The 16,427-nt window shown below is 35.8% G+C and overlaps 1 protein-coding gene across 13 annotated transcripts in view; it reads left to right on the top strand.

Annotated features, from left to right (window-relative positions):
• CNTN4 (contactin 4) overlaps positions 1-16,427 on the top strand; it is a 922,691-nt gene that overhangs the window by 613,582 nt on the left and 292,682 nt on the right. For all 13 annotated transcript variants that reach the window (XM_049098179.1, XM_025451427.3, XM_025451465.3 and 10 more), the window contains one exon: positions 1,088-1,263. In XM_049098179.1, the coding sequence (XP_048954136.1) occupies positions 1,088-1,263 (176 nt within the window). The remainder of the gene's footprint in view (positions 1-1,087; positions 1,264-16,427) is intronic.

Here is a 16,427-nt window from a genome sequence, read left to right as displayed (position 1 = left end):
ATATTTTCATTACTGATATTTGTGTAGAATTTGGGAGGGAAGGGGACTAAAAAAGATACAGTTACTGAATTGTATTACCTCAGAAGTTCCTAAATATTCAAAGAAAGGCAATTTGGTTAAAGTTAGCTCTCTTTGGAATGTGATTGGAAAAGAGGGGGGGAGGAAGGAAGGGGGGGAGGAAGGAAGGAGGGGGAGGAAGGAAGGAGGGAGGAAGGAAGGAAGGAAGGAAGGAAGGAAGGAAGGAAGGAGAAAAAAAAGGAAAGAAAGAAAAAAGAAAAAGAAAAGAAAGAAAAGAAAAGAAAAGAAAAAGAAAAGAAAAGAAAAGATCTTATTAGTAAAGCTTTGCTATTTAAATGTGTAAGTCCCAGTAAAATTTATTTATAAGGCCAAACACTACAGCCAGATACAATAGATGTTTCAGGGGAACAAAGAGAAGAACAACAAAACTCTCTTTGACTCTGTTACCAAATGACCTGATCTGGAGTTTACTGGGATGGTTGATTGATGCTGAGTGCCATTGGCTAAGAAGATCTTCAAAGTGATCCATGGTTAAGACTAGTTTGGTCCCTAAGACAGCTCTAAATCAATAGAGTTCCATTGCTTTGCAGTCAGCCATTTCAGTCATATTAAGGACCATATCAAAGCAACTCCACTGCAATTTCATCAAATACTCAGCAATCTACCCGAAAGTGCTGTATTCTGTCATCTGTATAGACCCATTTAAAGAATAACTACAAACTAGGAGAAAAAAGAAGAATAACTACAAACTAGAAAAAGGACTTTTGCTGAGGAGCCCTATTTGAAGAAACTTGTACAAGATGCTACAGGAATTAAAAAAAAAAAAGTGAAGTTTATGTAGTATCAAAGTAACCACAAAAGGAGGTGTTAAAATTTTAATATCATTGTCTCTTTCCATAGCATGTAAGTTGTCAACCATTGCTGGGTAGAGCATTTCTAATTTTTTTTTACCATGGTTAAAAAAGTCACAGATGATATTTTATGTTATTTATAGTTTTTATGTTTTAGATGATTCAGAAATATTGATTAATATTACAAGGCTTTACCAACTGGCATTTCTATACTATAGGTGGAAATTAAATGGAACCGATGTTGACACTGGTGTGGATTTCCGCTACAGTGTTGTTGAAGGCAGCTTGTTGATCAATAACCCCAATAAAACCCAGGATGCTGGAATGTACCAGTGCATAGCAACAAACTCATTTGGAACAATTGTTAGCAGAGAAGCAAAGCTTCGGTTTGCTTGTAAGTAGCAATCATATGATGCTGCAAATGTTACTTTGAGTTTTTGTACCATTAAGCCTTTAAAACAGTTTCTTTATAAAAACCAAATAGATTTTAATTTGTTATATGATCTTTACCTTTTTTACATATTTGAAAATATCTTGTTTATAAGTTGTAAATTTAAGTGGAAGATGTTTTCTGCTTTTATAAGGCTTAAAACAGTTTGATTATGTGAGAGTTTGTTATGGGACTCTACATATATAAATTCACAGGCACTCAAATTTATACACAAATTTACATACACAAGAAATTACACACATAGACACACACATTATAGAGTATATATAAGCAAGCAACTGAACTGCCAGAAATAGTCAATTTGAGAAGTATTTAACCATAAAACTCAGAGTTGCAAAAAATGTTGGTAGTCTAATAATACTATAATTCTCTAGTTTTTTTTTTCTCATTTTATAGACTAGGAAAATTTTTTAAACCACTATAATAACAACGAAAAGTAGAGACAAAATATTAACTTTTACATTATATCTTTTGTATTTCCAGTTTAGAGCATTTAAAAAAATAAATTGCCATCTCTTAAGACCATCACCTAGTAAAAGTTCATGAGCATATCAAAGAAAGTAGAATTTAAAAATAGCAAGTTGAAAATAAAATCCACAGGCAAGACTTGTGAGTACACATTTGAGTATAGATAACTTTGGAAATTTATGTTCACTTACATTTTCAAGGGTTTATGTATTTGCATATGATTATATATTTCCTTGTGTAAAATCCCAACTCATACAGCAGTGCATTAATGTCAAAGGTTTCATAATTACAAAGTCTGTTGGCAGTAACACTGTAGAATATTCTCATTAACAAAATCCTCTCTGGGAACTCAACATCAAATACATCGAATATCCAGTGCTTAATCTATTATTGCCATCAGGTGGCATTTTTACTAGTTGAAAAATGAAATTTCTGGGGCACCTGGATGACGCAGTGGTTGAGCATCTATCTGCCTTTGGCTCAGGGCATGATCCCAGGGTTCAGGGATCAAGTCCCACATCGGGCTCCTTGACAGGGAGCCTGCTTCTCCTTTTGCCTATGTCTCTGCCTCTCTCTCTGTGTCTCTCATAAATAAATATATAAAATCTTTTTCAAAAAAAAGAAAAAAAGAAAAAGAAAAATGAAGTTTCTGAGTATTAGGTATATGTAGGATTACCAGATTATTTTGTTTGTGAATATCTCCTGATAGAATCCGCCAAATATTCTCAGGTGTGCAGAATAATAGAAGGATAGTATGTCCGACAGTGTTACAGAATGAAACAATTTATTTCTCTTAGCTTAATGCAAGTCTGATACCTGTATTTATTTTTTAGGAATGACAAGTGAATTTTATTGGATTCATTTTGGAAGGTAATCATAGAATCATGGATTTTTCAGAGCAAGGAGATCTCTGCACTCAGTGAAACTCTGTACTTCTTTAGTTTTGGGGCTTCAAAGCATAGGAAAACTTTTAAGATAGCAACAGTAACAACAAAAAATAAGAGGTTGACATAATATTACCAACCCTATTTTTCTAATTAATGACATTTAAAAAACAAATGACCAGCTCTTAAGACTATCCTTTTGTAAAAGCCCAGGCATTTCTACTACCAAAACTATCTGAAAGACAGAATATCTACTTGAGGATGGTCATTTAATTACATTATTTTAGCCTAAGGAAAAGTACTACCACTCATTTTGTGGCTGAATTGGCCTGAGGACCAATGTTTGATGTCCACCTTGTTTATTCCACTTAATGTGTAATGTAGGCATCCTGCCACCCTTGGAATCCAAGGCTGATACTTGTTCAGCCTTCAAAATTCTAAAAACAGAGAGCTCACCTGTTCATCACAAATCATCCTGACCCATGGTAGACTGCTCTAGTTTTTCAAAAGTACAAAAACAAACTCAATATCTCTTTCTTAAAATTGAGCTAAATATTTTTATTTCTGTCACTCTGACTCCCAGTGCTTACTGTATGATTCTGGTTAGGCTTCAAGTATGTAAATGTGCCTTGTTTCATAATTGTTATCTTCTCCAAGTATTTAATCTACAGCCATCTTCTTCATAACACACTCATTTATGTACATTTATCTATTAAATTGTGACCATATCTAAATGGTCACATTTAGCTTCTATGCATGTGCCTTGACCTTTGCAGGGGACAATGGGAACAGCAGTATTCCACAATGTGAACTTCTTTTTCATTGAATGCAGCTGACATTAATATTCATCTTTTTTAAAGCCCTCGTCTCACATTGTAACCTTATTTTGAACATACAGTCAAGTAAAATCTGAGGATTGATTTTTTATGAGTGTCTATTAATCCCAAGCTACCCAACCATGTTATTTTATTAACCTAAATTCAGAATATTATATTTACCCTATTAAATTCACCTTCTGAGTGGTGACCCTTTGTTCCCTCACAGTTGAAATTGTTTTAAATCTTTTTTTTTAATCTGACATATTGATTGTCCTCCTCCTTTAATGTCAGCAGAAAATTTGATAAGCATGTGTACATTCAAATAATTGATACAACATGTTGACCAGGACGGGGCAGCATGCCAATACAGAACTTCCACTGTGATAGAATTGAACTTTTAAATCAATATTCTTTGCATGTTCTTATTCAATTAGCTACAATTTTTCCCATTCTATAATTGAACCCCAGCTTCTCCTATGTGTTCTTGAACTAGTGAGAATCTTTGCCAAAGGCCTTGTTAAAATCATGTATTATTTCTTCAGCACCCCCTCCTACTTGGTCTCCATGCATCTTCTCTACATCTTTAACCATTTATCATAAAACAGGCAGATTAATCTTTTAAACATGTAAATGAGATCATTCCACCTTGCTGTTTTATGCCTTCTACTGTACTTAGAATAAATCTCAAATTCATTACCATGATCTTATTTTAATTTCTTGAAAATGAGAGACTATCGTTTGCACTTGAGCCTTAAGACTTTCATTCCCCGGAAGCCTGAGTTGCTCAGTGGTTGAGCAACTGCCTTTGGCTCAGGTCATGATCCTGGGGTCCTGGGATCAAGTCCCACATCAGGCTCCCCACAGAGAGCCTGCTTCTCCCTCAGCCTATGTCTCTGCCTCTCTCTGTGTGTCTCTCATGAATAAATAAATAAAATCTTAAAAAATAATAATAATTTTTAAAAAAAATTTTTTAAAGATTTTCATTCCCTCTGTCTTACATGCTTTTCTTATTATCCTTCACATGCTCACTTTTCATGATCCTTAATTCTCAATTTAGATATGACCTCCTAAGAGAAAGTTTTCACATCACCCTGTCTAACCTAAGAAGTAATTCCTATCATTTCTCTTCTTCTCTTCTGTTTACCTTCTTCTGCCCCTCTACTTCTACATAACAGTATCCTCTATTTCATTCATTAGGACTTAATACAACATAGCATGATTTTGTATATTTATTTTCTCTCATTATTTAATTGCTATGATAGAATCTAAGTCCTAAGAGAACTGGGACTATCTTGTCCATCCTTTTATATGCAAAGTCTGGAACACTTTATATGTATGAATAAAGAAATTCTTTAATTCATTTCCTCTTTAGTGACACAACAAAGAAAATATCTGTATAAAATTACTTTGGGGATGTTGTATTTTTATAAACCTACATACTTTATATTATAGTCATTTTCTAAAATCCAACCTCTTGATCTTCACTCAGCAGTTTCTAGACTTTTTTCCTAATCGTTTAGGAAAATAAATTTCTTTTAAAAAATTGCCTTTATTCAAAAACTGTTTTTAATTGTTTAAAATAAAATACTTTTCTTCAGTGATATAAGGTGAAGCATGACAATGACATCTCCTGAATGTCACTAACTAATTGCTTTCACCCCAAGCATTTTCATAATCAATGAGGGAAAAAAAATGTCTTTTTTTTTAAAGATTTTATTTATTCATGAGAGACAGAGAGAGAGAGGCAGAGACACAGGCAGAGGGAGAAGCAGGCTCCATGCAGGGAGCCCAATGCAGGACTCAATCCTGGGTCTCCAGGATCACGCCCTGGGCTGAAGGCGGCGCTAAACCCTGAGCCACCCGGGCTGCCCAAAAAAATGTCTTTTGACCATACTTACTATACTATAATATGCAAGTGAAAATATTTCTTCATTTTTAATCATACAATTTTATGGCTGAAACAGACTTTAAAGATTTCTGGCCTGTATCATTTTAAAAATGAAAATTAAGATTACAGTAAGTGAATTACTCATGGTTATTTACACAGTGTATAAATGAAAGCCAAGGAAAACTAACCTCAGCTCCTAGTTCAGTGCATCCTTGCTCACCTCTGCTTTAGACTCACCTTGATTGATAAGAAAACATTCCTTCCTCTTTATCTAACATGTCAGAACTTCAAGACTTATTATTATACTTATATAAATTTATCTATAGGACAATCTCATAAGGTAGACATTGTTTGTGGTTGTTTTTAAATCTTTTAATGCTGCTTTATAGACAGAATTTGGTAATCTCTTGTATTTAGCATTTTTAAAAATGAATTAATGCATATAGGCAAAAAATCTCATTAATGGGGATGATGCCTTTGAGAACCTACCCCTCCCCAACATTTTTTTCATTCAATATCTTTAGGATAGAAATCCTTCCTTATTAAAAAGGCATAGTATAATTTAAGTCACTCTTGATAATATGTGGGCATTTTCATGAGCATACATTATTTTTTTTAAGATTTTATTTATTTAGTTATTTATTCATAGAGACACAGGGAGAGGCAGAGACACAGGCAGAGGGAGAAGCAGGCTCCATGCAGAAAGCCCGATGTGGGATTTGATCCCAGGTCTCCAGGATCACACCCCGGGCTGCCGGCAGTGCTAAACCACTGCGCCACCAGGGCTGCGTGAGCATACATTATTGTAATGCAATTTGGATCACATTCTGTTTTTCAGTCTCCCTGCATATTAAGTCACCAATAATTTTTTTGCTGCACAAGACTACCCATACCCCTTCTACTGTTTACTTCCTCTATTATATCTAGGGCTACAAAACTTCATTGATTAATTTACCAGGGTTGGGGCGCCTGCATGGCTCAGTCAGTTAAGCGTTGCACTCTTGATTTCAGCTCTGGTTGTGATGTCAGGGTTGTGGGATCAAGCCTGCCTCAGGTATCTGCTTGAGATTTTTGCTCTCCCTCTCCCTCCTCTGTTTGTCCTCTCGCTCAGGTATGCCTGTGCTTGCTCTCTCTCTCTCTCTCTCTCTCTCTCAAATAAATAAGTAATACCTTTAAAAAAAAATTAACTGGAGTCGATCCAGTGCCTGGCCCTAGTGATTTGCAAAAATAGTTATTAAATAAGTGAATAAATACTAAGAGTAGATGTTAAAGTAATTAGGCCATATTTGGGTCATGAGTTGAACCACTGAGTTCAAAGACTTTCTGATGATCTTTTGGGGGTGTCTTGGAAGTTGGTACCAGCATTTCTACCCTGAGGTTCAGTAGAAGAGAGTTGACATCTTATTCCGGATAAGAGTATATGTTGAGGCAAGAGGCCTTAGCGTAATAAAAATAATTCATGTGTGAAGTGCATCAAACATGCCATCAACTCCTGAAAACTTGGCTTCAGTAAAATGTTTTAGGAATAGCCTTGCTTTCATCTCCTCTTCATCCAAGGGGAAAAGCAACTTGAATGATCTTTAATTCTTAAACAGGCAGCTTAATCAGAAGATAGGCCAGGAATGGAAGGAATTTCAATTCATTCTTTCCACAGTTTAATACTGGGGGTATTTCAGAGGCTTTGTCTATGCAGAATGAGGTGCTACAGCCCCATCAGTCTAGCTGTCCAGGTATCCCAATCTAAATCTGTTTGATAATCATTGTGCATGGTTATTTAGCAGGGCAATTTTTTCTCAGACATATGGACATATATTTTTATAGTAAATTACAATATGCACTTATATACTTAGAAAATAGTTAAATAACTATCTTTTAAAAATTGATTATGTGGGTTTGAGAAGCTGAGATACTGTATTGTTTAAGTTTAGATGGAATGGAATGTTGTTCATTGTTCCATTTCACTTTAGGTGTCCATAAGCTTTCTAAAATTCAAACTTTTCATCACATTGTGAGAATAACGATAGTTACCTCTTAGAGTTGTTATGAAGATTAAATTATGCAGCATATGCAAAGTCTCAGAATATTTACTTGCTTGAAAAATCTGTGTAATAACTGCTTCTCTACTTTTCTTTCTCTCTTCTATTCCCTGTCCTCTTTCCCTCCTTTTCCTGCCTTTTTAAAATAAAAAGGCTAATCGACATTTGTTTATTTATTTTTCTGCATTTTTTCAGCTTTCAAAAAATAGAAGTAGACATTTAGCTTACATTGTAAAGTTTAATGTCTTTATATTTCCAAAGTAATATATAATGTAAAAGCCATATAGATGTGTGTTTATATGTATGTGTATATATATGTGTGTGTGTGTGTGTGTGTGTGTGTGTGTATAGAGAGAGAGAGAGAGAGAGAGAGAGAGAAATTTTTTTAAATCCTATTTCACCCAACCCCCTGCCTATCTCCCCTCCAGGAACCATCAGTTTATAGCTAACATTTATTAAGAACTTAGGTTTGATGGAGAGTAGTACAAGACCTGGAGTTAAATTCTCTCCTTTGAAATTCAGCACCTCGTATAACCCTGTGACCTTAGACAAGGTACTTCTCTCTGCCTCAGTTTTTTCTCCATAAAATAGGGTTAATAACTATCCTTCCTTTGTTGTAAGGATCAAATAAATTAATCCTATTAAAATTGCCTGCAAATGGCCAACAGACACATGGAAAAATGTTCAATATCACTTGTCATCGGGGAAATACAAATCAAAACCGCAATGGGATACCACTTTACACCAGTGAGAATGGATAAAATTAAGATAAGAAACAACAAATGTTGGCAAGGATGTGGAGAAAGGGGAATCATCTCACACTGTTGGTGGCAATGCAAGCTGGTACAGCTACTCTGGAAAACAGTGTGGAGGTTCCCCAAGAAGTTAAAAATAGAGTTACTCTGTGACCCAGAAATTGCACTACTGTGTATTTACTCCAAGATACAAATGTAGTGAAACATTGGGACACCTGCACCCCAATGTTCATAGCAGCAATGTCCATGGTAGCCATACTGTGGAAGTAGGCAAGATGTCCATCAACAAATGAATGGATAAAAAGATGTGATTTATAATGGAATATTACTCTGCCATCAGAAAAGATGAATATCTACCATTTATATTGACATGGATGGAACTGGAGAGTACTATGCTGAGTAAAATAAGTCAATTGGAGAAAGACAATAATCATATGGTTTCACTCATATGTGAAATATAAGAAACAGTTCAGAGGATTATAGGGGAAGGGAAGGAAAACTGAATGGGAAGAAATCAGAGGGGAAGATAAACTACGAGAAACTCTTAACTCAGGAAAACAAACTGATGCTGGAGGGGAGGTTGCTGGGGCATGGGGCACTTGGGTGATGGGCATTAAGGAGAGCACATGATGTAATGAGCACTGGGTATTATACGCAACTGATAAATTATCTAACACTACATCTAAAACTAATGATGAACTGATGTTGGCTAGTTGAATTTAAATTAAAAAAATAAATTTAAAAAATTCTTACATCTTGTCTAGCACACATTAAGGGTTTAATAAATGTTAGCTATTATTATAATGTTTATTATAATTTTATTACTCTATGTTAGATATTATGCCCCGGACTTTGAAAGCATTGTCCCATTTAGTTCTCAGTGTAGCCCAAGACTGTCCTATAGATGAATTTAAACAAAGTATAAAAACAGACTTGAAGCTATGACATATTAGATAAAGATGAAGGGATGTTTTCTTATCAATCAAGGTGAATCTAAAGCAGAGGCAAGCAAGAATGCACTGAACTAGGAGCTGAGGCTGGGTATTTTTAGTTCATAGGTGACGAATCTGAGAATTAGCAAAATGAAATAACTTTCATCAAGTATGCATTGGGAGGAAGACAACCTGTGGGGACCTCATGACCTAACTCCTAAACAGAAACCCATTACATGGCATTTGCCATGTATGGTTCTCCCATGACACCTAAAACTAAACCTTCCTAGTAGAACTCATTCATATTCAAACCATAAATTTGGGTGGTTGATAACATGTTTCCTTTAGAGACACAAACTTGGAATTTTTGATTCCAAGCTTTTCAACCTTTAATATAGTATCTTCATCATTAATTTTTTTGTTTTTAATTTTTTAGTTATAAGCTTCCTTGATGTCATCATGATGTTGATTTACTGTTAACATCTAAAAGCATAATGTTGTATACTGCAATTATGCATACATTTGTGACTCTAATTTTAATATAATTGGTTTCAGGTTCTGTAATGAGAATAATTAATAACAATATTTCTGCTCTAAAAGTTAATATGCACATTTTCAATTTATTATAAGTAGGTTATAAAACACTCTGAATATTGATATTTTATGGTAAATAACCCTGGGTTGGTAAATTGTATATCCCCAAGCAGTAAGTGACATGTTATTATAAGCTTTCTTACTCCCATATCATCCCTCCCTTACATATGAAAAAGATGCACTTTAAATATAGATTATTATGAAGAGCTTCCAAGAGAATAATACAATAATTCTAGATTTTAGCGCATCAAATTTGATTGCTTCATAAACATTGTTTGGGGCCTTCATGCTGGAAGTTCAGCTGTTTTATAACAGTTCAGATCTTCAAAACAAAAGACTTAAAATGCTATTCATCATCTCAGGTCCTAGATGACTATAATTCGTACATAAGTATCTCCAAATTGTTCATGGTAAAATTAAATAATGCAACAAAATCCAGTTGTCTGCCTATTGTAGGGAAACTGGCATTGTCTTGGCCACAGGCAAGGAGGTATTCTTTGAAAGAAGCACTTGAGTGTTACCTACACTGATTTCTGTTAGGATCTTCCCTAAGGTGGGAAAAGAAACTAGACTGGTACGCTACCCTGCATTTCTACCTACTGAGGTAGCATTAAGGAGAAGGAGATAGAAGAGGGAAAAGATAAAAAAAGAAGAAGGATGGAGATGATAAGTTAAGGGGTCCCTTAGATGCAAAAGCCATTCCATTTTGGCCTTTCTATGACCTCAAGCAGTGTATCTGTAAGGGTAAAGTAATTCAATAAACCAATCCATTCTAAGGTTAATTTCATTTACCTTTAGCAATTATGTGGCAACCAACATTTTCTATGGTGAAAATATTTCATTGATGAACACCAGCTGATTAGATGGTCTCATTGAAATAGATCTTCCTTATCGCTGCCACAGTGAGCTTTGAGTTCTCCTTAACTTGGGCACCCTCTGATGACTGTAGTACTGATGGTAAGAAAAACTAGAAAAATGTATTAAATTTAGAATGCTGTACCATGTTTAAACTGGGACTTTTGGCAACCTGGTTTTTTAGCCTTGATTATTGCTTCTATTCACAGTAAATTTCAAATGTTCATTCCTTTTAATATTCAATAATTAGTGTATCTTTCATAGCCAAAGAATGAAATGTGCAGTCAACCAGAACAATAGCTGGGGGTTTGATAGATGGCCAAACCCATGACTGGCTTGACTTATTTTTAATTAGGAAGTCTGCTTAAATAGGCAAACTTTTGTTTCTGAGCAATAAAATGTTGATGGATGACTGGATAAATAATTTGTAAATATTTAGATCAATTAAAACTTAATTAACTAAGAAATATTTGGACAGTAAAACTGAAAATATTTAACAGTGCAGGGCTTTGATTCTCAATAAAGAAGTAAATTTTTCTCATTTGAATAGTTAGAAGTATTTAAACTGAAACTTACTGAGTTTCTTTTTTTTTTTTTTTTATGATAGTCACAGAGAGAGAGAGAGAGAGAGAGAGGCAGAGACACAGGCAGAGGGAGAAGCAGGCTCCATGCACCAGGAGCCTGATGTGGGATTTGATCCCGGGTCTCCAGGATCGCGCCCTGGGCCAAAGGCAGGCGCCAAACCGCTACGCCACCCAGGGATCCCCTTACTGAGTTTCTGAAGTAACATTTTTAGTAGATACTCTCTGCCACTTACTATATAGTACTAAAAGACATTATTGGTGATAATCAACATCTCTAGAAGATCTTATAATAAAAATCTTAAAAACTAGTCAGATCAGGCCATGCTATATTGGTTCTTAGTGATATGGATAATTGTGAGTTGTGGTATAATTAATAATTGAAATTCACATATATACAGCATAATTGTCACGTATTTTTTTTCTATCCCTTTTACAAAACCTGTTATTGTATAGATAATAGTCGGGGTTATTATTTTGTTAGGCATTTCTCCTTCCGCTCATCCCATAGTCCAATTTGGGGTCTATATGACTGACAAGGAATGTTTATGAGTAAATGAATGAAGTGCGCAGATTTTTAAAAAATCAAGAGCATTCTAAGAATACAGTTCACCTGAAAATTGGCAACCAAGACCAGATGGGGATCCAAAGAAGCTTAATCAGACAGTACTTTTAAAAAGTCCGTAAAGTTAAAAATTAACACTTTGTATTTTAACTAAAAAATAACGTTACTAAAATATCATCCCTTTTTGTTTCATTGTTGTAATTCAGTCAACAAATACTAAAATAATTTTGACTTTTTCCAATTTAATGTTTAGAGAATGGAGATCCAGTCTTACCTCCTTACACAGTCTTAACTGTGCTTTATGTTTGCCTGAAATTTTGGTGAACAATCAATTAGGTGTTGCCATTCAGTTGAAAGAGGAAGAGATTTCTGACTTGCAGAAAATGTCGACTGTAGGGAATCACTCTAATCATGTCACTATCCATCCTTTCTCAAGAGCTTTTGTTTGAGAAGTTATAATATTATAGAGCAGATACATGCTCAGTTATGGTTCAGAATTCAAGATCTAATAGACTACCTTTAGTCATTTGAATACTATTCAAATACCATTTGAATATCATTCAACTTACCATTGGTAAGTTACCACTTACCAAAAGACATATCCACCAAGAACCTATAAATATGACCTTATTTGGGAAAAGGGTCCTTTCTGGTTTAAATTAAGGATCTCAAGATGAGATCATCCAGAGTATGCAGTTGGACCCTTAATCCATTGGCAAGGATCCTCATAAGAGACAGAGAAGGAGAAGCACAAAGAGGAGAGGCAATGTGACTACGGAGGCAGAAATTGTAATGAGGTAGCCAAGGATTGCCAACAGCCATCAAAAGCTGGAAGAGGCAAGGAAGGATTCTCCCCTAGAGCCTTCACGGTGAGCAGTCTTACTGGTACCTTGGTTTTAGACTTCTAGCCTTTTGAATGTAAGAGAATAAATGTATATTGTTTTAAGCCTCCAAATTTTGTGGTAACTTGTCTACAGCCACCCTAAGAAACTAGTAGACAGAGCAGTTCCTTTCCCATTCTTTGTTGACTACTTTCATCAAGAAGAAATAAAACCATCTAGGTATCAGCCAAAATCAGATATTTTTATAACTTTATTTTATTAGGAAACTAAGTATGGAGAGGGATAGCCTTGATTAAATGTGTGATTATCTGTGTGAGTTTGTGACCTGCCCTGCATTTGCCTCTGGTGAGCATAATAGGGTTTTAAACATTACATAGTATGATTTGATGAAATAATGGAAAAAAGGTAGCTGCAGAAATTCAAAAAGTCACCTTTTCTTTTCTTCAGCACTTCCTACCTCTAACTTGAAATAGCCCTCTGTAGGCCTTCTCTAAAGTAACTGGGATTGGCCCTTTCTTCATAGGGCAGTGATTTGAAGTGATTCAGGGTAGTTTCTTGGCCCCAATCCCTCTCTCTGGATTTCTTTCTTCTAGGTCATTTTCCCTGAATTTGACCCCTTTGTCTGGCACACTAAAGCCCTAGAAAGTAGCAATTATCACATTTAGAATGTCTGACCTACCTGTGGCTGTAACAGTTCGACTGTGGTCTCTCATGCATTGTTACCTTTCATGTTATGACATTTCCTATCTGACAAAATCCCCTGTGCTAGTGAGGGCCAGATTCCATTGTCTTCACAGGCAGCACCTTGCACTGAGTAGGCGCTAATCTGCACAAGCCATCTACCTCCTAGCTGACATATATTTTCTGTACCACACTAGCTGTTTTTTTACTTCACAGCTATAATAGTGATCCCTTGACAGAACAAAGCATGCTTTAGGGCTCAGAGGTTAAATCTCAAATTCAGGGCTTCATGAAAAAGGTGTGTGTGTGTGCGCGCGCGTGTGTATGTATGTGTGTTTTCCAAGACCAAAATTATGTTGTTAGATATTATATCAGAGAGTAAATTCTGACCTAAGCACTAAACCCTTACTGGATGGTACTGAAGATCAGTAATTTATCCCTGATATGTATTTAGGCTATACACCAGTTATGATCAGAGTATTAATTGGCTGCCAAACATTTGCAGTGTTGTTTATCATTTAACATTTCACGTTTGTTCATTTTTTCATAGCATTTACTGTCTGCCACCCACCTTCACCGAATTCAGGGCCTTTGTTGTGCTGTAAGCAATCTCTTAACTTGGCCTCATAAAATATAGATTAATTATACCTTAAAAATCCTTCTTTTAAGTAGCCCACAATTATGTTCAAAAGCAGCGATGGGGCAGTGTAACAGAGTCAACAAGTGGATTTCCTTATTTTTAACCTCTGATTACTTTGTTCTACTGTTTTCAAATATTATCATCATTAATGAGGGCAGGTATATATGGATAGGTGCTGAATAAATATTTGTGGAATAAGTGAAGTTGAATAAATATATGAATCAATGAGGTGATTCATGAATGAAAGAACAAAAGAATGCAAGAGAAACAAACTGGATTTTACCAGTTTATGAGGTAACACTTCCTCCTAAATATTCTATTCCTTGAAGTAGGAAATATATTTTTAAATTTCTAGAACAAGGAAGTGCCCTTCATAAAGTTGTCTATTAAATATGATGTTTCTCACTTTAAAAAATGCATCGAAGAAGTGTTGTCTCTTACTTCTTATATAATATTTTCTTTTGATATCATCACCACTGTCTAATTTCAGAACATTGTTAACACCTTAAAAAAGGAACCCTGCAAGGATGCCTGGGTGGCTCAGTCAATTGAGTGTTCAACTCTTAGTTTCAGCTCAAGTCATGGTCTTAGGTTCCTTGGATCCAACTCAGGGTCAGGCTCTGCACTCAGCAGGGAGTTTGCTTGGGATTCTTTCTCTGCCTCTCCTTCTTCCCTCCCTCCGCTCACACACATGCACTTTCTCTCTGTCTGCCTCCCTCCCTCCCTCCCTCTCTCCCTCTCTCTCTCTCAAAAATAAATAAAATCTTAAAAAAAACAGGAACCCTATACTCATTAATAGTCAATTCCCAATTCTCCCATTCCTTGACAACTACTAGCCTATTTTCTATTCTCTATGAATTTGCCTATTCTGAGCTTTTCATATAAATGGCATTGTACAATATGTGGCCTTTTGCAACCTGTTTCTTTCACTTAGCATAATAATATCAAGGTTGATCTATATTGTGGCATGTATCATTATTTTATTTTTCTTTATGGCCAAATGGTATGCCATTGTATATATTGATGTAGGGGTCCAAATTCATTCTTTTTCCATTTTTTACAAATTGTTTTTTTTTTCTTTTCCCTTTCTTTCTTTCTTCCTTTTTTTTTTAAATTGATGTATAATTGCCATACAACATTGTATTAGTTTCATGTGTACAACATAATGATCCATTATTTCTATATATTGAAAAATAATTCTTCAATAAGTCTAGTTAACATCCATCACCGTCCATAGTTGTAGAAATTTTTTTCTTGCAATGAGAACCTTTAAGATATACTTAGCAACTTTCATGTAAGCAATACTATATTATTATTATTTTTTAAAGATTTTATTTATTTATGAGAGAATTTATAACGGAGAGAGAGAAAGGCAGAGACACAGGCAGAGGGAGAAGCAGGCTTCATGCAGGGAACCCGAAGCGGGACTCGATTCCGGGTCTCCAGGATCACACCCTGGGCGGAAGGCAGCGCTAAACCGCTGAGCCACCCGGGCTGCCCGCAATGCTATATTATTAACTGTAGTTACCATGCTCTCCATTATATCCCCATGACTTTTTTTTTTTATTGGTGTTCAATTTACCAACATACAGAATAACCCCCAGTGCCCGTCACCCTATCACTCCCACCCCCCGCCCTCCTCCCCTTCTACCACCCCTAGTTCGTTTCCCAGAGTTAGCAGTCTACGTTATGTCTCCCTTTCTGATATTTCCCACACATTTCTTCTCCCTTCCCTATATTCCCTTTCACTATTATTTATATTCCCCACATGAATGAGAACATATAATGTTTGTCCTTCTCCGACTGATTTACTTCACTCAGCTTAATACCCTCCAGTTCCATCCACGTTGAAGCAAATGGTGGGTATTTGTCATTTCTAATAGCTGAGTAATATTCCATTGTATACATAAACCACATCTTCTTTATCCATTCATCTTTCGTTGGACACCGAGGCTCCTTCCACAGTTTGGCTATTGGGGACATTGCTGCTAGAAACATCAGGGTGCAGGTGTCCCGGCATTTCATTGCATCTGTATCTTTGGAGTAAATCCCCAACAGTGCAATTGCTGGGTCGTAGGGCAGGTCTATTTTTAACTCTTTGAGGAACCTCCACACAGTTTTCCAGAGTGGCTGCACCAGTTCACATTCCCACCAACAGTGTAAGAGGGTTCCCTTTTCTCCGCATCCTCTCCAACATTTGTTGTTTCCTGCCTTGTTAATTTGCCCCATTCTCACTGGTGTGAGGTGGTATCTCATCGTGCTTTTGATTTGTATTTCCCTGATGGCCAGTGATGCAGAGCATTTTCTCATATGCATGTTGGCCATGTCTATGTCTTCCTCTGTGAGATTTCTGTTCATGTCTTTTGCCCATTTCATGATTGGATTGTTTGTTTCTTTGGTGTTGAGTTAATAAGTTCTTTATAGATCTTGGAAACTAGCCCTTTATCGGATACGTCATTTGCAAATATCTTCTCCCATTCTGTAGGTTGTCTTTTAGTTTTGTTGACTTTATCCTTTGCTGTGCAAAAGCTTCTTATCTTGATGAAGTCCCAATAGTTCATTTTTGCT

The sequence above is a fragment of the Canis lupus genome, chromosome 20, assembly GCF_003254725.2.
Source record: "Canis lupus dingo isolate Sandy chromosome 20, ASM325472v2, whole genome shotgun sequence".
NCBI lineage: Eukaryota > Metazoa > Chordata > Mammalia > Carnivora > Canidae > Canis > Canis lupus.
Note: the sequence above shows the minus strand (reverse complement) of the source record. Positions and strands in the feature narration are given on the sequence as shown.